This window comes from Canis lupus, chromosome 11 (assembly GCF_048164855.1).
Source record: "Canis lupus baileyi chromosome 11, mCanLup2.hap1, whole genome shotgun sequence".
Taxonomy (NCBI): Eukaryota; Metazoa; Chordata; class Mammalia; order Carnivora; family Canidae; genus Canis; species Canis lupus.
Genome location: NC_132848.1, coordinates 58288299 through 58313925, shown reverse-complemented (window position 1 = coordinate 58313925; position 25627 = coordinate 58288299). Strand labels below are relative to the sequence as shown.

General features: G+C 44.8%; 1 protein-coding gene across 11 annotated transcripts in view; it reads right to left on the bottom strand.

Annotated features, from left to right (window-relative positions):
* Positions 1-25627, bottom strand: part of SPTBN1 (spectrin beta, non-erythrocytic 1) — a 197487-nt gene that overhangs the window by 101552 nt on the left and 70308 nt on the right. For 2 of the 11 annotated variants that reach the window (XR_012003463.1, XM_072768381.1), the window contains exon 1: positions 7042-7425. The exons of the other annotated variants lie outside the window; for them this stretch is intronic. Coding sequence is in view for 1 of the 2 variants with exons in the window: in XM_072768381.1 (XP_072624482.1) it covers positions 7042-7150 (109 nt within the window). In the remaining variant the exon portion in view is untranslated. Of the gene's footprint in view, positions 1-7041; positions 7426-25627 lie in introns of those variants that run through there. 11 annotated transcript variants of the gene reach the window in all.

The window sequence follows — 25627 nt, the reverse complement described above, 5'->3', positions numbered from 1 at the left end:
TAAGCCAATCTAGCAGGGTTTTAATTAAGCCAATCTAGCAAAAGTTACTGAAGGTAGTTATCTATTATCATTTATTTCATCTGTTAAATCTGTTGATTGAAACTTGCCAGGCAAGAGGGAGAAAAGACACCAAGAACTAAAAAAGGCTGAGATCTACCTGACTTACATGCACAAGTGTGATTCTACTTTGAATAGATGTTACGCCTGTAAAGCTATGGTTAACTGAAAACCTGAAGCTCTGTCACTATTTGTGTCATGTTCCAGAAGAGAGGAAAACAAACCCTGAAGTCCATATTTAAATTGTTGTGCCATACTGGACTTCTTAAGAGTTCGTTCATATATAGTAGTTTTCTTTAAAAGAAAATATGATGAGGAAAAAAAGAAAATATGATGAAAACAATAACCACACTTGACATTTTAAATAGTACGTGGATGTTTTCAAAGAAACATCATATAGATTATGGCATCTGTTGTTCAATGCAACCCTGGCAGGTAAACCTGCAAGGTATTCAGTAAGGGAAGCAGACCTGATCTTCAGATATTCAGGAGGCCTCCCCACTGGCCTCCCTTCCAGATACCAAGTTACTGGGATTTCTGCTTTTCAAGTGAAATGCAACAGATTCTTTACTATGAACCTAAGTGGAACTGAGATGCCTTATGAACTGTTTGCACAACCTGTAGATATTATGATCTTTTAATTTTTTTTTAAGCTTGGATCTTTCTGGATAGATCTTCACATCAACTCAGTGGGGAACTGCTACAGACAACTGGTGCCTCTGGCAGATGAGGTGGCTGAGGCCTGCAGATGTTAAATGGCTTCTCTAATTTAGGGGGACAGGGGCCATTCCTGACTCATTAAATGCCTTTCCACTACTAAACTATTTTATTCTAAACATACTTCTTCACGACTCTTCATTGTTCAGTAAATCAGATATAATATCTGGTCCCATTTAGGAGTGATCCACGCAGTTGGTTCCTCCCCATCACTAAATCACAAAGATTGTAGGAATGACCCAATAAGGGAGGATTTCTCAAACTTAAGTGTGCATCAGAGCCACATGGCAGGCTATAAAAACACCAACTGCTGGGCCCCACCCCAGAGTTTCAGAAGTCTAGCCTGAGAAATTATATTACTAGCAAGTTCCCAGATCACATCGATGCTGGTCTGGGGACCTTCTTTTGAGAACCACTGCAATAAAGACGTCCATAATAACAGTTTCATTTATTTACTCTTTAACAGACTTGGTAACTGCTATGTGTAAAACAGGTTACATCAGGCATTTGTCTTTATGCCCCTAAAACTCTGTGAAATGTAGAAAAAACAAAAAGGTAGATAAACTGCACCCAAAAGCAGTTATGTGAAAATGACAAAACGAACAAGAACTTAAACTTTAAATCTTGCAGGAAGGGAACCCAAGCAGAGATTCTGACCTCCCCTCTTTGTGGGAACACTCAGAACTAAGTGGCATCTAAACTGGAACTCAAAAGTAGTAATCCTGACTAAAGAAATAACTCCCAGGGCAAGAAACCTTGAGAACAGCCTCTCAAGGGCAGGAAAATGCAGGGCAGGTTTAGGGGATCCTGAGTGCTGTTGAGGAAGGAGTAGCAAGAGCTGGAGATAGGAAGGTCAGCTAGAGTCAACTCCCAAAACTTTTTGCACAGAAGACAGCTCTAATCAGGGCCCAGCTTTAGGGAGACCCAACAGTTGTTGTGGGGGTGGGGAGGGGAGGGGTAAGACGCTAAAGAGACTATAAGAGACATAGACGCAGTGGAGGCCCTAGGCATATGAAGAGGGGAGAAGAGTAGAGTCATCAGAAAACTTCCTGAGCAGTCAGGTCATTCAATTTGTAAGAAAAATGGTCTCTTTTCCTCAAAGGGAGTTATCGATCACCTCCTCTTCTTCCTCGCTGGCCTCCAACAGTCCTCCTAATGGAGATCCCAGTCAGTGAACTTAAGCTAAAGGAATCATTATTCCCTTGACCATCAGAGTTCCTGGCCCACCAAAAACTGAGAGCACCACATGTCCAGAAATCTGAGCAGTCCTGAGCTCGTTAATTTTCCATGCCACCAGAACGCATTCATGATATCTAGGGAAAGGGTGATGTGACTCATACCTAACCCACTTTGTGGTCCTGGACCCTTCAAATGTGGAACCAGAAAACCTGGATTCTGAAGATGTAGCTTCACATCAATTGATTTGAATCAAATGATCTGCCTATCTACCTATACGAAATAAGAATATCTACCCCAAAGAAATATTATTAATAATAAATGCACACTTACTTAGAACTTACTAAGTACTAGATCCCACACTGGGTACTTTGAATAATCTCATTTAGTTAATTACGCAAGATCATACATATTAAAGTTAAGTGCTGTACATATTAATAGTAATTATTACTACATCATTCAAAAAAGATTCTAATTCATAAATCTGTTAAGAACTTCCAAATTTTGAGCTGAAACTCTGGCAGAAGATATACATTTTTTTTAATTGGTGAATTGTCGCACAAAGTTATCTGGCCTTAGAATAGCTATACTATTGGCAGGTATCCAGAGCAAAAAGCCAATCTTTTATGTTTTCGTTAAACCCAAAAATGTTCTTTTAAATCTTGGCCCCCACCCCGCCAAGAGAGTTCTCATTTGTCACCAACTCTTTTCACTGTCACAGTCGGAAATATTTAAAGGCTAATACTTTATATCTAAAACCTTTAAATTTTCTTCATGACAAGAAGGAGGTGTAAGCTCGGCAATCTTATTTCTGTAAGGTTTAAGACATTATGCAAGACAAACATCTAGGTACCCTAACAAACTGGCAAGTTCTTAAAAACTTGAAAATAAATTTTCTTCACAATTTGTGGGCATAAGACCAGCAATATTTTTCCCCTAAGAAACCAGGACCCCAGGGATCCCTGGGTGGCGCAGCGGTTTGGCGCCTGCCTTTGGCCCAGGGCGCGATCCTGGAGACCCGGGATCGAATCCCCCACATCGGGCTCCCGGTGCATGGAGCCTGCTTTTCCCTCTGCCTCTCTCTCTCTCTCTCTCTCTGTGACTATCATAAATAAATAAATTAATTAAAAATAAATTAATTAAAAAAAAAAAAAAAGAAACCAGGACCCCATCCCCACCCCCTAAAAAATGGAACAAGGCAACTCTGAGAAAGCATGTTCTAAATTCCTCTGTAGTCTCCTTCTACGTCCCACTAAAGACCGACTACCCCATAACACTTTCTGGACGAAGGGACAAGTTCATGGAGCCGAAAAGCTAAGAAAAAGAACCTTCTCCAGAAATATCAGGTGCTAGATGTCAGGGTTAGGCTGCAAAGGCGGCAGAAGAAGTTCATTTTGATGCTTTTCAACTAGATCCTGTCTTCATTACAACTCCACTGCCAGGGCCAAGAGAATCAGTGCTCTCTGGGAAGCAGGCAGACAGGAAAGAGGAATCAGGTTTGGGTGCCTATTTCACAATATAACCTCATTACTGTTATTATCATTATTATTGTCATTATTGCAGAAATAAAAGAACATTAATATCTAAAAGTCTAGGAGAAGAAGGTTAGAGAACAACAATGTGTGCTGTCTGAGATCAATAATGCCTGCAACCCCTGGTCAAGCTATTTGTCTTCTCATCTTTAAAATCTCACAGGTGTGTTATGAAGGCAAGATACCACATACAAAGCTCCTACTAACATGTCTGGTACATGGTAAGCACTCAATGAAATCTTTTTCCCCATCAACCCCAAAAGAGGAGACAAGAAGCTTTATGGAATAACTGGAATATGAGCAACTTAGAAATCTACAGGAATGATTTCAATGGGTAAATGGATGAGTGGGGCATTTGAGGCAGAAGGCAAATGGATGAAGCCAAAAACCCTGGGCTTGGTTTTATGAAGAGCTGTAAGCCTGCCTACCTGGAAGGTAGGATTGGAATGTAAGTGCCAGAATAGGAAGCAGTTGGGGTGGGGCCACATGGGGGAGGGTCCACCGCCAAGTTAAGGAGGTTGGATTTTAACTTACACCTTAGGCACAAGCAATAGCTTCTGAGTACAAGAGCAGCAATATTCTGCTATAAAGAATTAAGCTGGCTGATTTGAAACTGGAGAAAAGGTATTATCAACCTGTTACTACAAACGTTTTTCTAAACACATGAGGCTAAGTTTTTTTTCCTGCATTTCTCTTTTATTTAAAAAAGAAAAAACTAATCCAACTTTGAAGATACAAAAACAGGCTCTGAAAAAGGTGGTAACTTAATTTTGCAGATGAACAATTTGAAAGAGAGAGTGAGCCTGCACTCTGGGTGTGTCTGTTAGGTGTGCTGGGTGTTGGTGGTTAACGTCTGAAGCCACCAGAGGCTGAAGGTCCTGTCTCTTGTCTTACGCCAGGAGTACTAAGTATGAAAGACATCACACCACACTCAGTCCCCTAAATCAGAGTGTAAATAAGTTTACTTATTTGCTTACTATCCTAGTAGACCAAACACATTTTAATATCATACTTCCCTTAGCTAGAACATCAAATCTCCTCCCCTGGTCCCTCTTGAAATTTTTAGGATTTGTGAAAATATCTGAAAACAGCAAAAATGGAGAAATAGCTCCCACAAAATCACGGTACTTTCAGGCAGAGACGCTAAATGAATGAATTCGTATAACAGGCATTTAAAAAAATCATTTGAAAGGACCAGTTTCCAATACTGGGTTTTAAGTGCTAGGAAGGATGATACTCAGGATTAAAATAAGGGGGGGAGGGGTTACTTTGGAGGCATGTATAAAATTAAATTATATGATATAATCTATGTATTATCAAAGATGTGACAATTTGAAGAACAAACACAAGCTGGGGGTAGGGATGGGAAAAGGTGTTAGCAAAAATTTTCCTAAAGTTGCTTAAAATGCCATCAGTTCCATTTGTTGTTACTATGGGGCAAGTCATGTTTGTAATTCTCTTGGGATCCACCATACTTGAAAGTTAATTCACCCTTTCTCAGTTCCTTAACACGGGTGGTTTTCTGTTACAGAAATACCAACACTAAACTTGTGTAACTCCTAAACCACAATGTTTAGAAATAAAGTTATCTGGGCTACATGAGGGAGCAAAAGTCATTAAAAAAAAAAAAAAAAAAAGTCACCACACAAAATGTGAAGTCTACCCCTTTAGAAGGGATTTCCTTGACAAACGGTAAGGAGGCAAAAATATCAGGGGCGCATGGTGATTTTTTTTTTTTTTTTTAATTTTCCTCTATCCAGAGAAGACGGTTTAAGACATTTCCTGTGTGTAAACTCCACCCTTCTGGGGTAGCAGTTTTACAACCATCCTCAAAGCTTTCAGATAACAGCCTTTTGTTACGGGTGGGCCTATGAGTACACTGCTCCCCACACCTTAAATTTTCCCCCTGGCTTTGCATTTTATCTTACTACAAGGAGTGGACTAACTGGATGTTGGTAATAGGTTTTCTGATCAAGGATCCACCATCGGGTGCCTCATCCTCCACAGTATGACACAGAGAAGCAGAGAGACTTAGACATGCTTACTAGAGGTACACTGAATTCTCAAAACCTAAAACTATGGGGCTTCCAGCATGGACCCAGAAGAACAACAGACAAAATACCATTACTCTTTCCCATTACTCTCCCAGTTAGAGGCAAACTGCCTCTAACCCCCCCCCCCAAGTTTTTTCAAAAAGCAAATTCCACCTTCAAAGAGCTCAAGGGGGAATGAAGCAAAGACACATAACCATTCCCTGGAGGGAATGGAGCTTCTGCTAACTGCCCCAGAATGCAGCATAGACTAGCAAATGTTTAAAATCACGTTCTGTTCTGCCTCTTGTTTTCCAGACAAGTGTCATTACTGTCAACTATTTCACAAGACAAATAAACCTGTGAATGAAATATATCCTCTCTCCTCTTCCCAATGAAAACATTCTAGGACTGAGCTGCTTCCTTCCTTCCTCCTCCTCACAGGAACCGTGTTTGTGGCTCTGAGAAGAGTTCAAATAAGAAACACAGAGTGTGCAAAGGCCACTGTTTCACAGCGTTAGTTAGAGCCATTCCTGGCCTACAACCGATTCCAGGGGCTTCCAAACGGAAGGAGTTCTGTTTTCAGTTATGAGTCCTTTTTCATGTATAAGCTCTGAGAAACCGCCAGCCAGGCCTTCTGGTTGGGCAGGGACAGCGAAGGGCTGCAGAGGCCACCGCAGCGGTGGGCTACAGGCCCATCATCCCACACGCTGCTGTACACAGGATCCTGCTTTCTATAAAAATATATGCGGTAAAATACTGGATTCATTCAATTATTGGAGACTAATATAGACGCCAAGAAACCTGTAATTGATCCAACTAATCCAACCCATAGCAATGGAATGACAATAACTGGCTTTCATTATAAATTACATAGACTACTAAATTGATGGGAAGGCTCTCCCCAACACAATACATCAAAAGAGTTAAAATTAGGCTTCGGAATCAAAACTGTAATTTACCCAAGGCTTAAGAACAAAAAGACCACTCCCTCCTCCCCTTTGCTATTGTTCTACAGGACTGGGTGTTGAGCAGTGCACTTTACACCTTTAGGATTCCCAGAGGTAAGAGGCTGGGGGGGGGGGGGGGGCTGGGAGATAGAGGTGACCCAGAATTAAATGTCTGCATACTAATAGGTCTATTACCATTGATCCACTGAGCTGCAAGGATAGCTAGGAGGCCAGAAAATAGGTGCTCAGCGGGTAGCAGATGATACCTGACAACCAACAGAAGCAAAAGGATGAGAGAGAGAGAGAGAGAGAGAGAGAGAGAGAGAGAGGAGAGAGGGAGGGAGGGAGGGAGGGGAGAGGGGGAAAGAGACTCCAAATGGTGGCTTTTCTAGAGTAGAGTGAGAAACTGTCTCCTTTAAGGAGTGAATGGGGTGCTCGCAGCCAACCAGAGGCTTCAGGGCCGGGCGTGCGGCGGCCCGTCTTCATTAGGGTCACGTACCATATGGCACAAATAAAATCTCGGAACCCCCGTAGGCACAGCCCCAGGGCAGGCCCGGCCTCTGGGAGGCGGGGGCTTACCTTGAAGCTGCTTGAATCTCCCTTCCAGCTGGTTGTAGTTGTAAGGCACCTGCCCCGTGTACGCGGGCGACAGCGGCCCGGAGATGCTGGACGTCCTCTGCAATTCCATTATGCCCGGCGTAACGCCCCGGCGGGCTGCCCCGTGGAACTCCCGCGGCGGCCCCCTCCAAGCCCCATCCACCACGCAGCCGCTTCCGCACGCCTTGGCTCCCGGCCCCGGCGGCCCCGGCGGCCCCGGCGCAAAGGGCTGGAGCTCAGGCAAGCCCCATTCCGGTCTGAAAGTCCAGCAGACGGACCTGATAGCGAGTCGGCCGCAGCAGAGGCCACCTCAGCCCGGCCAGGAGTCACCGCTCCGGGGTCTAACTCCTCCCTTGTTGCTTTCCTTCCTTGTGCGGCTCCCGACTAGAAGCTTAAAATAAATTACCGAGGAGGGGCGGGAGGGCGGAGGGAGGGAGGGAGGGAGGGAGGGAAGGAGGTGCAAGTCCTACTTTAAAAATATTTTAAAATATGGCCAATCCCGAGCGTGCCCCGGTCGCCGCGCCCGGGAGCTCGCGGGAGCAGCACACACACCTCCTCCCGGCTGCCCGCGGCGGCCGCCGGTTTGTAATTTAATCGGGAGCCACTCTCCGAGCGCCGGGCGGTGATGTCACCTGATTAGCATAACAGCATTGTCGGGGAGACGCAGGCTGTACCACGCGGAGGGGCGCGGGGGAGGCCGCCCCCACCCCACCCCACCCCCACCCCGCCGGCGCCCAGCGCGGCCGCAGCCGCCCACCCGGCCGGGCCCAGGACGCGCCCGCCGCCGGGCTACTTCCCAAACAAAGCTGCTGCAATTACAATCTTTTGTTGGGAGCCTCCTGCAACGGAAAAGTCTCCGATTACTATCACACGAAAAGGCGGCGGCCCGGCCCGGCGGGCAGCGCATCCCCCGCGCGGCGTCTGCGGGCAGCGCGGCCACGGGGGCAGGCGCACCTGGGCGGCGGCGGGGCGGGGCGGGGCGGCCCGCGGGCGAGCGAGCCCGGGGCGCCGGGCAGCGCGCGGGGCCGCAGCCGGGGAGGTGCACGCTCGGCGCTCGGAGCGGTCCCTCCCGCCGACTCGCGCGGCCATCGCGGCGCCTCGCACACCAGCTCCAGGCGGCGCCGACCCGAGCACGGACCTGCAAGGCATTGTGGGAGAAAGGTACGCGGGCAGGTAAACCCCGCGGGGGTCCCCGCGCGCGCCCAGGGGCTTCCGAACCCACGGGGGCGGCGGCCGAACAGAAACGACCCCTCCGATCCTACTGTGATTTGTAAAACGAGGCCCCTGAAACTTTTGCTTTCTTCAAGATGTTAAAGCCCTCTTTTATTTTTCTCCCATCAGTCTCAACCAAAACAAAATTAAATTAAATTAAAAATGCTCGACAAAGAACAGTGATCAGAATGTATTTGGGGGGAAATAACTGACCCTAGTTTTTAAATCCCACTTCCTCCCCCCCCCCCCACCCCACCCCACCCCTGCAACTAACTACAGGCAGACAATAAATCACACATTTTGGCTTTTCCACATGGAGGCCCTGCAGCAATACTCCCTGAAGAAGGTAATTTCTTTCCTAAGGGATTCCAAACTGCATCGAAGGGGTGGGCCTTCCCTGCAGGATTACTTTAGGCCCCAGGGCACTTGTAATTCAAGCAACTGCATCCTGTCCCAAGCCGGAGTTAAACCTTAAAGACTAGCCTAACTGCTCAGCTGAACAACTCCCATTCCTAACATCTACGGGACAGGCTTTTAAACACATCCAGTGTCCACCTTTAGCTCTGTAAAGGAGGTCCTGGATTTGAAGACATTTCTCAGTATCCAGGATGTAATTTCTAAAGCCTTTTTAACCGCCCACAGCTGCAATTCACAATGCTGACAGACAGGAATGTAGCAAAATGTGGGGTTACTGGAAGAAGCACTGGACTAGGATTCCCAAGACCTGAGTTTCTAGTCCTGGCCAAGGCTCTTAATCATCTATGACCTTAGAAGAAACCCTGGATTCCTTCTAAACCTTCAGTGTCAGGGATAATTAATACCTACCTCTACAAGGTCAATGAAGGAATGATGTGAAAATACCCTGACAACCATCATACCTTTCAAAATTAGGAGTGTATTTTGAAAAATACACCTCTTGCGTATTTTCCCTCACATATCACATCAAAGCCACAGAAAGTAGAATGGAGGGGCACCCGGGTGGCTCAGTCAGTTAAGTGTCAGCCTTTGGCTTAGGTCATGATCCTGAGGTCCTGGGATGGAATCTTGCATCGCTCCATGGGGAGCCAGCTTCTCCCTCTCCCTCTACTCCTCCTGCTTGTGCGCTCTCTCTCTCTTTCTCTCTGTCAAATAAATAAAATCTTAAAAAACAAAAAAGTAAAATGGAGAATTTTCTTAATTAAGATCTTAACAGGCCTTCTTCACTATTAAATACATTCTATATTAATATTAAATGTACTTCACTATTAAATATGAAGCGTTAAGTCTCTAAGAGTCCAGCTGTGGGCCGAGACAATGAGACTGCAAAGTGCTTGCCAATTTACAATGCTTTATTTTTAATCTTTAAGCCACTTAGTGAATAGAGTATGAGTCACCACTCTTGGAGTCTCCCTTTCAGCTCCCTGTGGTATGGGGAAGTAGGTGAAATAAGCTTTCTAATTAGCTAGGTTAGTACTAGGTGATGGGGGTAGAGGCCGGGAGTAGTATAGCCACACTCAATAATAAAGAGCAGACTCAGAACAAGCCAGGCAGAGTGAGCACATGCCAAGTATTGGAAAGAAAGATTTTGAGGCTAGGGCATGATTTAATAACCCTGCAGGGACAGAAGGTGATAAGTGGGAATCTATTTGGTGTGATGGGGCAGGGGAAGAAGAGGTCACAACCCTAATGACTCATCTGACCACCTCCAACTCAACAGTGGGGAGGAGGTAAAGGAAGGCCAGACGCACTCACTCCTTATTCCATTCAGTATTTACTGGACGCCAACTGTGTGCAAGGCACACTGCCCAGGGGAGGATTCAGAGATGACCGGGAGAGTTCCTGGCCAGAGGAGATGGGACAAGTATGCAAACAGACAGCAGAGAAACGGGGTAAGGAAGGCAGCTGTAAGAGTTCAGAGGGTAAGGGAGACACTACTGCCTAGGGAGACACTACTCTAGGAAGACAGGGAGAAACAATCCAGGAGGGACTGGCATTGTGACCAAACCTTGAAACACAGGTAGAGTATCAACAGGCTGGGAAAGGGCATAGCCTCCTCTCCCTAGTGAGGAGTGGTTGGGAAGCAATACAAGTAAAGGCACCAACAGGGCTGTCCCAGGAACAGTACCAGCGAGTGCTGCGGTCTGAATGGAGCATAAGGGACTGTCAGGCAGGAGGGTAGCCCTGAGGGAACTAAGCCTAGGCTGGAAACCACAGGAGACTTTTCGGCCAAAGGAGGATGGGGTCTGGGATGGGCTCTAGGGAAGATTAATGTGGCAGTGGACAGCCAGGATGGGCAGAAAGGAGAGAGAATGCAAGCAGCAAGGTCACTGGGGTGGTGACTGGCATTCTCTGGGTCAAAGGACTAGTCAGTGTGAGGCAATAGGAACAAAAAGGAATGGACTGATGCAAGAGTTAATCTACAGGACTCTGGTAACAAACTGTCCGTGGGTGGGAGGTTCAAAGGCTATGGTTGCAGAAGACTCTGGGCTGTTTAGAACTGGCTGTGGGGCGTAGGGAAGGATTGAACATTTCTTTTTGGATACACTGAATTTGAGTTACCTGCAATACTGAGGGGCGGCAACACCAGAAGTCGCCAAGGAGGTGGAGCAGGAGATCAAGGCTGAGAACAGAGTCCCATGCAGTGAGAGAGACTGCCGTGGGCTTAAACCTGAGAAGGTAGGTAAGAGGCAAGTGGCTGTGCAGAGAGCCCTGGGGAAGGCCAGGGTCTGTGAGGAAGAAGAAAAAACATTGGAGATACCAAAGAGCTATGGAATGACACTCCAAGAGAAGAAAGAGATACTTAAAAAAGGGGGTGGGGGGGTACAATGGCATCACAGGTTGCAAAAAGAAGGAGGAACAAGAAGTCAGAGAAGACGTGATCTAGTATGTGAATGAAGAGGTCAGTGGAGTAATAAAAGCTTAAGGTTACAGGGAATGAGAGAATGAGAAGCAAAGAGAAGAAGAGCAAGAACGTAGAGGTGGTGGAAGGAATGGGAGTGGAAGGAGCAGGGGAAGGAGCTCTGGGCCAGGGTCCAGCTGAGCTCATCCTCTGTGCACAGGTTTCACCCCTGAGTTGGTGTAGGAAGGAAAAGGCCGGTGGGGAAAAGGGCTCAAAGGTATGGGGCTCAGCCTTAGCCAAGAGCAGATACCTTTACCTTCAGAGGCAGAAGGGAAAGGACAGGGACATTGTGAGGAAAAGAAGAAATTTAAAGGAATTTACCCAAGTCTAACTTAAGAAAGCAAGAGGCCAGAGGTCCTACCCACAGTTTATCAGTAGTGCTCTAAGAAGAACCCTGAAGACGACACCTATGGCAAAAACACACAGCATGTGGAAGGGAACATGAAGGGGAGGCAAGATAGTTTTCAGAATGCTCAGTAGTCAACCACGCTTTCTGCAGAAACAGACCCTGTGATTTCAGTATCCCCTCTATCTTTTCTCATCTAAAAAACTAGTGTCTTGAGAGCTCACCCAGGCCAGGGAATATCAACACACGTGGCCAACTCTGAGAAGCAGTTGTGCCTGCCTCCCAGCTGCACCAAGACCCCAAGGCATAGTGAAAGGTGGCCACAACGGACCGGCACAGTCAGCTATGGGATCAAAGCAACTGAAGGCCAAGCAATGTGTATCCATCATCCTCGTGGTGCCAGAATGGCAAAACCAAGTCCCCGTGGTTATTTGCAGACAGCACAAATTAGAAGTGCTGGGGTGTGCTGAAAGACCCCAGGCCAGAGTACTCCAGTTCACCCCACCTCCTGAGTGCCACGGAGAAGCAGAGTAATTGCATGTGTGTCTAACCCTTGCTGGGCCTTAGTCCTCACCTAGAGATCAAACAGGTTGGAGTCTACAGTCAAAAGAAATTTCTTCTGATACTAAATGTGTTTATTAGTGATAAGTAATCTCCCCTCTCTTGGAGACTATTGTTGTAGTCCCAATTATCATCCATCTCCATATAAACAATTGGCTATAATAACAGTATCACATTACTACAGCACTTTGTAATTAGAAAATGCTTTCACATACATTTTCTCAACCGACTATACCTATGAAGTAGGTATTGTGTCCATTTTGCAGACAAGGCAAATGAGATTCAGAGACATACCATGCCTTGCCCAGGGCCCTATAGCGATGAATGGCAGAGCCACACCTGGGCCCCAGACTGACCAAGTTTAGCCCTACTTATCCCATGTACTTAGAGTTTAATATCAGCTTACTAATGGTTTGTAAGCTTTTCAGAAAAACCTTAAAAAACTTGGTAAATGGCTTCAAGATACCTAAAACCCAAGCAAGCCTCCATAGGGACTTCTCCAACACTTAGTTGGGGTCAGGAATAGGCATGTTTTCTGCTAATTCTCACAGAATTTCTACTCTGAGGGTTCTCTTGTTGTGAGTGGGTTTTGTTCTTTTCTCATACGTGAAGGACCTCTACTCTAAGATCCTGTATGATTTAGCATGTAGCATATGAATGGGAACACTAAGGGGTGAGATTAAGCCAACGAACGTTTGTTCCAAGAGGTTTTATGAAGTCTGAGAAGTTAAAAATAAATGAGAAAGAGAAGAAAAAAGACAAACACTTTCCCTGCATTACAGCAACTTTCAAAGGGTAAACTATGGAGTGTTCATTTCCTGAACATCTAAACATTAGCAAGACTGCAATGCCTGGGAGAGGATGGCCAACAGGCTAAGATGTGATGGGGTCTGTACACATTCAAGAACTTGAAAAACCAACCCAAGAGCTGGGCAAGAAGGGGGTGGGAACAGGGAGGGACAGAATTCAAGGCTTCACATATAAACTGTTTTTGTCAAATTTTCTGCCCTTTCCAGATCTGCCTTTCCTTCATCTGCACAACAGCTGGACGACCACAGCCAATTTCTCCTGAGTGTTTCTTTATAGGAAACCAAAATAATTTTACTAAAATAATCCTCTTCCGCTGGTGTGGCCAGATAGAGATGCAGGCTCCAAATTATGCCAGTGCATTTATGCTCCCTGGAGCTGAAGCTTATGTGATCTGTCTCACCTCTCTGGCCCACCCACCGTCTCTTCCAACCAGCCTCCTGCCAACTTCTCCCAGTCTTGTGGGCATTCTTTTTCTGCCTCCCCTCTACTGTATAATGCCCAGAGAGCCTCCCACCCTCTTACTACCTACTTACCACTGTCCTTTCTCCCAAAGCCTGCCTCAGTAAGTGTATTCTCAAAAACCCATCCCTTATTCAAAGGGAAATTCCCCATGTACCAGAAAGCTCAACCAACTAATCAAACATACCACCATGAATCCAGTCAAAAATAGAAAACAGAATTACCAGAAACCTTCTTCCCCTGCCCTCCCGGAAAAAAAAAAAAAAAAAAAAAAATTTTTTTTCAACAAGCCCCACTATGAGAACACATCTCTGTGCCACTGCTAGCTCCTGCCACCCCTTCCAGAACATCTCCCTTTCTCCCCAGCAGCACCTTGCACACAGGACCCACAGCCTGGGCAGCTGGAAGCAGTCAGCAGTGCTTCCTTAGGACCTCATGGGCTCCTGGAGATCAGGGCTTAGATCATTCCCCTGCTTCCTCCCAGAGCACCACCCACAGAGCATTTGGGTCAGGGTTTAGAGGAAGAAAGGTGCTTAAAAACTGACTTGGGATCTAGGAATCTGGCTCTGCTAGTTTCTAACTCTGAGTCCCCGAGCCTAAGATGTTGACACAGTAACGGGACCAACTTCACAGAGTTCTTCTGTAACTGAGAAATGTTTAGTAAAGTGAAATGTTGGGAAGACAGCCACGCTGTCTGAGCAGCTAGGATTTAAACTCCTCACAGAGGAAATTTCGAAAACTAATTCTACCATCACCTTCAGCCAACTCTTCAACCAAGGAGACTACCGGCTGGAGGATGTTGTAGGTTTCCTGTACCATCACTGATCTCAGGCCAGGGCCTGGAGTGGTACCCCTCTGGATTTCTGGACAAGGGCAATTCAGAATGTAAGACCAGTCCTCCACCTGGGAAGTACTCACAAACCCCATTCCCTTCTCTTTCACTTACCCCATTTTGCACTGGGAAAGGCATATTCAAAATCATATTTTATAATAAAAATAAAGCAGTAATACCTCACGGATAACAAGAACACAACATTCACTATGAAACAAGTTAAAAAGGGCCTATGTTTTTACAAAGGCCAATGTTTGAGGTGAGGCTAACATTTGATATTTCAGGACTTAGAATACCCAGACGAAAAATTAAACGGAAGACTAAAGGCATTTTTCATCTCCAGCAACTGCTAGCTCTGTTCCCCGGAGGATATGGATTTTTTTTTCTCACACACACACACACACACGTGCGCGCGCGCATCCCTTCTACGAAATTATCTAGTTACACAGCTGCATCTGAAATACCAGAACAAATCTAATTCCCATTTATATCTTTAGTCCATTTCTTGTTTAGCTGGTCACAGCAGAAACGAATATAAAGTACCTGATATCTCTGCTGAGAAGGAGAAAAATGGCAAGTTACACTCAATAACAAGTACCCAAGGAATGTAGTTTATTGAATAATCTACCCCAGCCAAACCTTATCCCTGCATTCTTATCGCGTCTGTTACCTGCACATGCAAAGCTCCCCTGTATGGGCAAAAGAATGCCCCAGTCCAGAGGCCCCACCTTTGGCAAACAGGTGTTGCTATGCCTGTGAATCAAACACCACCCAGAGCCAAGACTGGGCTCCTATGCTACAGGCAGAGTGGTTCAAAGGAAAAGAACATCTGAGGAATGCGGCCGGGGCCAGGCCTGCTCTTGCCCAGGATTTTCGGTTCTGCTTCCCACCTCCAACATGGAGGGAAAAAGGCTGACACACACAGGTGTTCACAGCCATCAGGCCAGAGTTTTACAAGGAAGCAGATGGGGCAGTGAGAAGACGCCGTTTCCTGGTAGCATGACTCATGGGTAAAAACTGGAAGAGAGGAGCTACAAATCTACTCCTAGTGAAAATAGGCCTCTGGACCCTGCCTTCAGGTCTTCATACCCGTGTTACCTTTTCCAGAAGCTTACCATAGATTGGCTGTAATGAGAAAAGGTGAAAGCATGTTAAACAGGCATGCAAAGAGGGAAGAAGAGGAAGTGAAGGGATGCGAGCCTCATCGTCAGGGCACAAGCCCCATACCTCCTGGTCTACAGAGAGTAAAAGTCAACCTATCTAACATGTGCTCAGGCCCATCTGGGAACACAGGCCACTGGAGGGACCCACCAAGTTTGGAGAAGTGATTTCTTCTCTGTAGGCACTGTCAACTAAGCTAAGAAAATAGGTCATTCGAATGGACAGATGGGTGGGGTAACACACACACACACACACAGTAGCGTATAACAAATGCAAGTTAGTGACAGTAACAGTGACAATTACAGAAAGTACCATTCCCAATGGATCAATACCGTCTCTCTTCTTGGCTGAGATAAAAACAGAGCGAAGTAGGGTTTCTCCCACACGAACACACTCTGTGGCTCTACTGTCTTATCTGCAATTTTAATGTGGCTTCTAGCCAAATCCCTGCCAACAAGTGCCACAGTAACATGAGAGAGTAGGTTATTGTATTTGTTAATTAGGGGTGGGAGGGGGGTGGGTATTTCTTCCTCTTTGAAAAACAGGTCCTGATTACCCGGTTGTAGGGCTATGGAACACTGTGTGCGGCCCTGGCATGTTAAAATGTGAAATATTTTAAGGGTGCAGTCATTTCTTCCTCTTCAGCACCTGAGCTTCTGCCAATCTCTCAACGAGATAACACAGCCTCCTTCCCACAAGACTTCGCTAGGCAGCCACTCACTGGGCACGGGCCCTGAATAATTCATGGACAGCCTGGTCACTCAGGAGCGCCAAGGCCCGCCAGCTGCCATTAGCTGGGAGGCAGACTCCAGGCTTGCTTACTATGAAAGAATTACTGACTATCGACTACCTCTGACCTTCTTTGCAGAAACAAACGACTCTTCCCACTTTTCTTCTCTCCATTTTTAACCAGGTACTTTCCCCTAGGTCAAAGTAACTTCTACTCTAAGGAAGACAGATCCCAAGTACTGATGGGGTGAAAACGTGATGCCCTCAAACAAAAGCATTGGTCAGGGTGTCACTTCCCCACTCCGGACGCTGAAATGACAGGGGTAAAGGACCAGACACTGTGCAAGACACGACAGATACTCAATATTTAAATGCCAGTCCTCGGTCCCTTCCTCTTCCTTGTCCCTCTGCTTCAGCTAAGCTTGATCCACATCCCACTACCTGTTTTGGGCTTTCCTATCTCCATACCACTGCTCTGGGTGCTCCCCTTCCTTTGTCTAAAGTCTATCTATCCTCTAAGCCAAGCTCAAAACTTCCCTCTTCCGGGAGGATTTCCCAGATTATCCCAGCTAACATGATTGCTCCTTCTCAGAAACCCTATACCAGCACCGTCAACCCCCCTTGTCTGGCACCTATCATGCACTGCCCTAGAGTATTGCTTTTCTTGTGCACCCGTCTTATCAACCTAATTAAAATAATGAAAAGTGCACCAGTCACAGACTCGAGAGAAGTGAAAAATGGAATCCAGTCTCAGCTTTTGTCACTAACTGGCCTCGTGACCCTGAGCCAGTCCCTTGGCTTCTCTAATTTTCTCCCTAAAAACCAGGGGATCTGAAATTGAAAAGCTCTATAGTTCTCTGGATATAATGCTCTTGGAAATACATCACAACTTATTTTAGGGCAGATGCAATTCTTGGATAACCTTCACTCCGAACCCCAGGCCCAGGGTCCTCTAAGCAGCAGCTGCTTGAAAACGACTCGCCGTTTCAGAAGCCTGAACACAGAACAGAAGCCTGAACAGAGTAAAGGCTCTGTGAGGGAGTTGGCACCATACGGAGAACTGCAAAGCCTACTCCACCTTATGTAACACCCGTTGGTCTACAGGTTAACCCTTCACAAATAGAAGATGAGAGCTCAACCTCCTAATAGGTGTCAAGAAGGTCTTTCCCAGAATTTACCTAAGCCAGCCATTTCATTTATAGAGAAGGAGAATGGGGCACAGAGAGGTATGCCCAGAGATACACAGTAAGTTACTGCATGCCAGAAGTCACAAAGTAGGCCTTCTGAATTCCTGCTATCTTTCATTTCTAGGCCAATCCAGGAGCTGAGGACAGAGGAAGTGGCAGGCATTTCTCACAGCTGTCAGGGAAGTGGGCCCAGGATTCAAAATCAGAAAAAGCCCATCTTCATCCCTCTCCCACCTCATCTTCCAGATTCCACCAACGTGGAGCCAACAGGCTCTCAAACCAAGTGGCAGATGACCCTTATTTTCCATGTTCTCTGATATCCTGCATGTCCCAACACAGACAGAATGAAGACCCAGATCATGGACAGCTTCAATCTTACCTCAAAGACCAACACAGAATCAAACACACTGTCAGCCCCAATGAACTTTCAGTTTCTGCACTGGATTTTTCTTTATAATTCTTATGGTATCCTGAGGAAACCGTTTATTTAGGAAGCATTTTTTAAAAACATCTAACAAATGGATTCATTGATTAATACCAGAATTTTTTAAGATTTTATTTGTTCATTCATGAAAGACACGGAGAGAGAGGCAGAGACATAGGCAGAGGAAGAAGCAGCCTCCCTGCGGGGAGCCTGATGATGCAGGACTCCATCTTGTCCCAGGATCACGACGTGAGCCAAAGGCAGATGCTCAACCACTGAGCCACTCATGTGCCTTGATTAATACCAGAATTTTAGTAACCAGTAAGGAGTGATGTGAGCTAAGAGAAGACTAACCTCTTTTCTCAAGCCTAACATGTTCATCTACAATCACCTCTCTACTCACCTTTTATAACCATTTTTATTGCCCTCTTAATTACCATCTACCAGGAAAAAACACAAATTCTGACCATGATAGGTGCCTTTCTCCACTATACTTTATTTTTATAACATAATAAAAGCTTCAGTAAAGAATGTGGAGAAATTGGAATGCCTGTGCACTGTTGGTAGGAATGTAAAATGGCACAGCTGCTGTGGAAAATGGTATGGAGGAGCCTCAGAAAATTAAAAATAGAATTACATATGCTACAGTGATCCCACTTCTGGGTATATATCCAAGAAAAAAAAAGACCTGAAAGCAATAACTCAAAGAGATATTTGCACGCCAATACTCACTACAGCATTATTCACAAGAGCTGAGAAGTAGAAAAAACCGAAATGTCCACTGATGAATGAATGGATAAAGAAAATGTGGCACATACATACAACAGAGTATTATTCGGCCTTAAAAAAGAAGGCAGTCCTGTCACATGCCACAACATGGATGAACCTGGAAGATGTCATGTGAAGTCATTAGTTGGACATCACGAAGGAGGCCAGTCACAGAAACTATAGTTAAGGAGTGTGCACACTGACACACTTTGGGTGTGGGTGTGTGTATGTACACACAGGCCCACATGTGCACAGGATCACCCTGGTGGACATTAAATAGACAGGTTTTCCTTACTCTAAGGTTTTGTGGTATCCTAGTGTCAACTGCCCAACAATACTTATATTTGCCCACCCAGCTAGAGAATACTGATGTCCTGTCACTGTGGGGCACATATAGTTTTCTGTCAAGAATAATTTTAGCATAGAGGCCCCTGGCTGGCTCAGTTAGTGGAGCATGTGACTCCCAAACTCAGGGTTGTACGTTTGAGCCCCATATTGTGGATAGAGATTACTTACTAAATAAAAGTTAGAGGGATCCCTGGGTGGCGCAGCAGTTTGGCGCCTGCCTTTGGCCCAGGGCGTGATCTTGGAGACCCGGGATCGAATCCCACATCAGGCTCCCGGTGCATGGAGCCTGCTTCTCCCTCTGCCTGTGTCTCTGCCTCTCTCTCTCTCTCTCTGTGTGTGACTATCATAAATAAATTTTTTAAAAAATTTTTTAAAAAGTTAGAAAAAAAAAAGAAGAATTTTAGTGTAACGAGGGCTCACGAAGCAACAGACCAAGGTTTTTACTGATCAAGATGTCCTCCTATCTTGCCTATTAAATTATGGAAGGGCAAATGGTAAAAATCATTACACAGGAAAGGGGTCTGTAATTTGAAGTGATTATAATCAAAGATTCAGTAACACTTTATAAGAACCTGCATTTCTGACTCATCAAACATAAAAAGGTAACAAAAAAATTAACAAGAGCCTAGGACTTACGTCTTCTGTCTGAGTCATATGGCATTTATTTCCTGGAGAAGGACAAAGGTTGCTATCATCCTTATATCCATGCACAGTTTGCTTCTCACTGAATACACAGAAACCACCAGGAAAAGGCCAAAACTCACCTTGGTAACAAGAGGATGTTACCCTGCTAACTGCCCAGGAGCTCTCACACAATCTTAGAGGCCTAAGGGACCCTGGGATCTAACCAGCTCACGCCTCATTTTGCAAATGAAGGAACTGAGGAAGAGAGTTGGATGACTTCTCTCATGTCTCCACTACCCAGGCTCGGTGGCGCCAGATGTCCAGACAGCAATAACAGTACCCACAATGGCCTGCTATCTGAAGCCACTTCTGTAAATATCATAAAAATCCTGTGTGATGCAGAGCCGCGTAGCTGACTCAGTCGGGATAGCACACAATCCTTGATCTTAGCATTATGAGTTCAAGTCCCACACTGGGCATAGAGCTTACTTTAAATGAGTGAACAAACACACAATTTTTTGAAACTCTGTGAACTAAAAAACTGTTTTCCCTAGATAGTAAGCATGTTACATAAAAGTGCCCAGCCTGTATCTGTCACTTGGTAGGGTCTTAGGATACCTTCACTTATTTAATTTTATCCTTCTTAAAAATGAAAAGTACTTGGTTTGTTTGTTTTTTTTCAGGTTGTGCAACCTACCAAGAGTCATATATAGGATTAAGTGTGTATTTCCATATCATGTAAAACAATTCATTCTGTATCCTTTTAGTATACTATTTAACACAAATGTTTGCATATATATGTCATTTCGGCCTTCAACCTGGTCACATTTCACTTGTGCTTGACCCAAACAAAAAGAAAAAAATACTGTCAAATATCAGATTCTTAACTCTGCTTTTCTGTTAAGTACAGGAAATGTGTGTCCTATTGAGAAAGGTTTTTAAAATAAGCTCAATCACCACTGATGCCACTGTGACAAATGAGTATTCACTACTTAAAATCAAAACACAAAAAAACTGTGCTCTAATTTCTGTTCCTTCAACAATTCTCATCTACTAAGTTTACTCAAGGGATCTCCGTCTTAGTCATGATTCTCTACTACGGAATAACTGTAAGGAGACGTACAAGATTTCTACTGCCCCATGAATTAAAGGACATTCAGAGACCTACAAATACATATTCAAAGGAGAGCAATTTCCAATAGAGTTAGAAAAGGCAAGCCACGGGCACCTGGGTGGCTCAGTGGTTCAATGTCTGCCTTCGGCTCCTGTTGTGATCCCAGGGTCCTGGGATCAAGTCCCTCACTGGGCTCCCCACAGGGAGCTTGCTTCTCCCTCTGCCTCTCCCTCTGTATCTCTCATGAATAAATAAATAAAATCTTTTTATTATTATTATTATTTATGATAGACATAGAGAGAGAGAGGGGCAGAGACACAGGTAGAGGGAGAAGCAGGCTCCATGCCGGGAGCCCAACGCGTGACTTGATCCCGGGTCTCCAGGATCGCGCCCTGGGCCGAAGGCAGGCACGAAACTGCTGAGCCACCCAGGGATCCCCCAAATAAATAAAATCTTAAAAACAACAACAACAACAACAAAAAGCAGGCCAAAGACAGGCATTGGAGGCTTTCAATGACCACCCTGGACCACAGGAGCCTCTGATTTATGAGTACTAAAGCAAGCAGGCTGGGACAAATAACCCAGGTCAGAAACCCTCATTTTGAAATCTGTAAAATGGGGCTAATGCCCCCTGCTTAAGACTATTGTTAATGTTATAGTAATATTTTTATAATCTTCTCCAAGATGAAAGTGATCCACAAATTTTAAGTATTATAAGTAATCCCACTGAAAACCTAGTAATATTTCTTCTTTATTACCCCCGATACCAAAATACAGCTGTCTAAACAAGGAGGAACACTCACTAAAATGAAATAACCCCCACAAAGGACCAGCCCTCCTCCAGTCAGAACCAGTCTGTTCAATTGGGATTTTCTTCACTGAGCATGTCTCTCTTCCTCCAGGGAACACAGGTCTCTCACTCCATTTCCATCTTTCTCTCCCCCACCCCCAACTTTCTTGGCTGTTTGCAGGGGGAGGGGAGGGCGGGGAGTAACTCCTCAACCTCCGTTCTAAGAAAAGTTGTTAAATGTTTTTACTGCACTTTCCCCCGGAATCATTCTCACAGTAAATATTTAGAAGTTGTGATCATTTTAATGTGCAGAGAGTATAAATGTTAAACAGGTAAATGTAAGAGAAGATGCAAACATATGGGACATAACAGGTTGTGTGTATGTTTTTTTTTTTGTTTTTTTGTTTTTTTAATTAAGAAAATGGAAGTCTTTTTCAGTGCTTTTCCTGCCCCTCCAGAAGGCAGCCTAAGGTCACAATGCCCTCTAAACACCACAGCCGTCAGCCACAGGTCACCACTGTCTTTAGGCCACCAGAACATGACATGTGCTCTTTGAGTGTTCTTGCTTTCCCACCTTGACTTCTCGTCTTCCGCCTTGCATTAATATAATATTTCTCAGGACGCCTGGGTGGTTCAGCAGTTGAGCATCTGCCTTTGGCTCAGGATATGATCCTGAAGTTCTGGGGTCGAGTCCCACATTGGGCTCCCTGCATGGAGCCTGCTTCTCCCTCTGCCTGTGTCTCCTCCTCTCTTTGTGGGTCTCTCGTGAATACATACACATAATCTTAAAAAAAAAAAAAAAATATATATATATATATATATATATATATATATATATATAAAATTTCTCAATACGTAAGGCCTCCTTGCAGAAGGAGAGAGGAGCCCTCTCTTTAGAAGTTTTTTTTTAGAGAGAGTGAGCAAGTGAGGGAGGGGCAGAGGAGAGATAGAAAGAAAGAATCCCACAAAGTGTCCATGCTCAGCAGTGCAGAGCCCGATGCTGGGTCTGATCTCACAACCCTGAGATCATGACCTGAGCTGAAATCAAGAGTCAGAAGCTTAACTGACTGAGCCACCCAGGTGCCCCAGAAGGTTTATTTTCATAGTGAAATGTTGTAATTAATACCTCACATGCACACCTACTGCATACAGACATGGAGCCAGGTGCCTTCCACATTACTGTAAGATCTCTCAACAATCCCACAAGGTGGACTTTACAATTCTCATTCTCTAGAACTTATTCACCACCTTAGAGCTGGTAAGTACTAAACAGGGATTTAATCTTGGACCCCAGGCCTCTAAAGCCATTTTCCTTTCTCAGCATCAGCCCTGAGGTACATAGTCCTGGGTGCCTGAATGCAGACCCCCAGAACACTGGGTGCTCAGGCCCTAGGGGGACCTCTAAACACACATCCAGAAAGGCAGATTGAGAGAGCGTGGGGGCCCATACAGTTTCCAAATGCTGGACAGAATACAGACTAATATGAGCTAAGGAGAATGTGATAGGATCCTAAAAATTGGAGGCTATGTGATAGAGGAAAGCAAACAAACCAACCCAATAGTAGCCTGCTTTGCAGATTCATGACCGACATACCCGACGCAACCCTCATCTACCCCAAGCCTCTGGCACCAAAAGAAAAACTCAGCATGCAGCTTTTATATACGTAACCAAAATCAAACTCGTGTTCCTCCCTCCTCCCATTCCTGTGTTCCACAGCCCACTGGACAGCACGTCCCCGGGGCTCTACCTCAACAGTTTGAGTCCTTGCTCTCTCAAGACCCCTGCCACTGCTCCAACTTCAGGGTCTCTTCCTCGCCTTTTCCCTGGACAAATAAGACATTCTCCTAAGATGGCTCCTCTCCCTCCAGCCATTCTTTCAAGCCATCCCCCACAATGTCCCCAGAGAGCTCCTCATCAGACACATGTCCAGGGCCTCCACTGGTTCTCAGGTTAAGTCATCAGGGGCTTCAGGACCCCTGGAGGTGGAAATCTAGGGGAGACCACTCTGTTTCATTCAGGTTGGCTCCAAGTTTGCCATTTAACATAGTAAGGCACCAAATTAAATTCTATCTGAAAATACAAATTCTCCTGGGCTAAATGTTGAAAACCGCTGGCCAAAAGGATAAAAGCTGAAGTCCTTGGCATGGCATTCAAGGCCCTCCTCATCTGCTGGTGTACTTTTACCTTGAGCTCCTTCTGTACCTCTGCACATGGTTCCCTGAGAGAACCAGGCACCATCACACCATTCATGGCACCATTTGCTGAGCCTAAAATTCCCTATCTACTGATGCTGCCTCTCCCATCAGAAATGAAAATCTTCTATGCTGACCACAGATTTGTGTTCACTTAATCATCTATCTTTGTACTTCTAATACTAATCACAGTACCTGGTAGGTGTTCAATAAAACCTCACTTAGTCATTCATTAATAAATGAACAAAAAAATAAAAAACCACCTTACTCATTTAATAATCATGATTCACACAGCTTAAAAACAGAGAGGCCACTTTGATGTCCTTTTAAATGCACCTGCTACCACAGGGTTTCCTGTTAAAAACTCTAATTAGTAGATCAATAGCATTTTAAAAAGTGGGATAGAACAGAAAATATCATAGCATCTCATGAATTCAAGTTCAGCATTATATTGTGAAACTTAAAAGTGGGTGAATACAGCAACATAACCATATACATAAATTTTTGTGTGTATGGATTACCATGTAAAATATATTCCCATTTGATACTGTGCTCAAATTTTTTTCTGTCAAAATCTTAAGCCAGTTATAGATTAGATCACCATGATCAGTCTGAAGTTTTCTTCTGTTCAGTTTAAAAAACATAGAAACTTCAACCTCCGTAATAAAATTCAGACAACAATGGTGTTAGGTGTGCCAATTAAAATGGCTCCCTGAATGTGAAGGGGGGGGGGGTGCTTAAAAAAAAAAAAAAAAAAGGATCTTCATGTGGGCACACCTGAAAATTATGCCTGATTAAATGCACAAAGAAAGCTGCACAAGCACACCTGTTAATTCAGTGCTGTGGGTTTTGGGTTTCGAGTAAGTATCAAGTGCATTGTCCAGCCTTGCCTCTTCTCCATCCTGTATTTCTCAAGGCAGTCTTGAATACCTCTACATTATTTACAAGCATCCCTACCAACGCTGGCCTTCAAATGCTCAGAGACAGCTCCACGGATGGTATGTTTAGAGGCTCAGGGAAGAAGCTGGAAGCACACACTAATCCAGAGTGGCCAATTCCAAGTATAAAATTTTGTGTTTTCATAATAGGGACATATAAAGGGGCTAATTGATTCGGTCCGTAAACTCACTTCTCCAAAATCAGCTTCAGGACTGCCAACCCATGGAACTGTCAAACCTATCTAAAAAAAAAGATAAAAACTCATGAACGGCTGAGCTGGCTAAATGACACACTGCCAGTGCTGTGGACCTAGAAAGTTGCTAGATAGTTTTTGTTGTTGTTAACCAAAGAAGAAAAGGTTTAAATTACATACTGGTTAAAACAACAACAATGACAACAGCACTCTAGTCTACTAGTAGCCTAGTCTGAGGGACAGATGAATGGCTTTTGGCTGCTGTAGTGAAACAAAAGTATTCTAGGAACCATAAACTATGATTATAGCGTTCCATTTCCCTGTCATGCTTGGCCACCATATTCACCAAATTCCCTATGTCCTTAAAGTCACAAGACATTATTCCAGGAGGGCAACTGTGGCCAGCATTTATAAATTTGTAATGAACCATTAAATTATCAAACTCCAACTGCTGGCAGCCACTCGAGGCTACCTGACACATGGAAAGACATAGGCAAACTGCAGGCCAACCTAGGAGTGAGTGCCTCTTTAGAGGTGCCCTCATCAAGCACCTTTAGTATCCTGAAACATGGAAGATAAAGAGAGAGCTTTTGAAAGAGGTCCAGAAACACTGCAACGACTTGAGGAAGGAGTGGACACACTTTAGCTCTAGCTTTTCTGGCCAATAAAGTGTAAAACCCTACAGGCACACACTTGCAGCACAAAGGAAGCAGGGGCCAGAGTGAGAGCATCATGTGAAAGAGACCTGATCCTCTGTGTAATGGTTTGTACCAGCTTGAAAGTGATGCCCCCAAACTTCCAAAAGCATCTCTAGAAGTTAATATTGTAGTAGTGAGATGAGATCCTACAAGAATGAAAGTCTAAGACAAATACTCTTGGGGGAGAGAAAGATTAAACTCCAGACTCTAATAATCAACCTGCTCTGTTTCAGCTTATTACTAAAAAGTTAAAAAAGTGTTTCAATAATATGCATCAAAAGTATCTCAAAAGATAGTGTCAA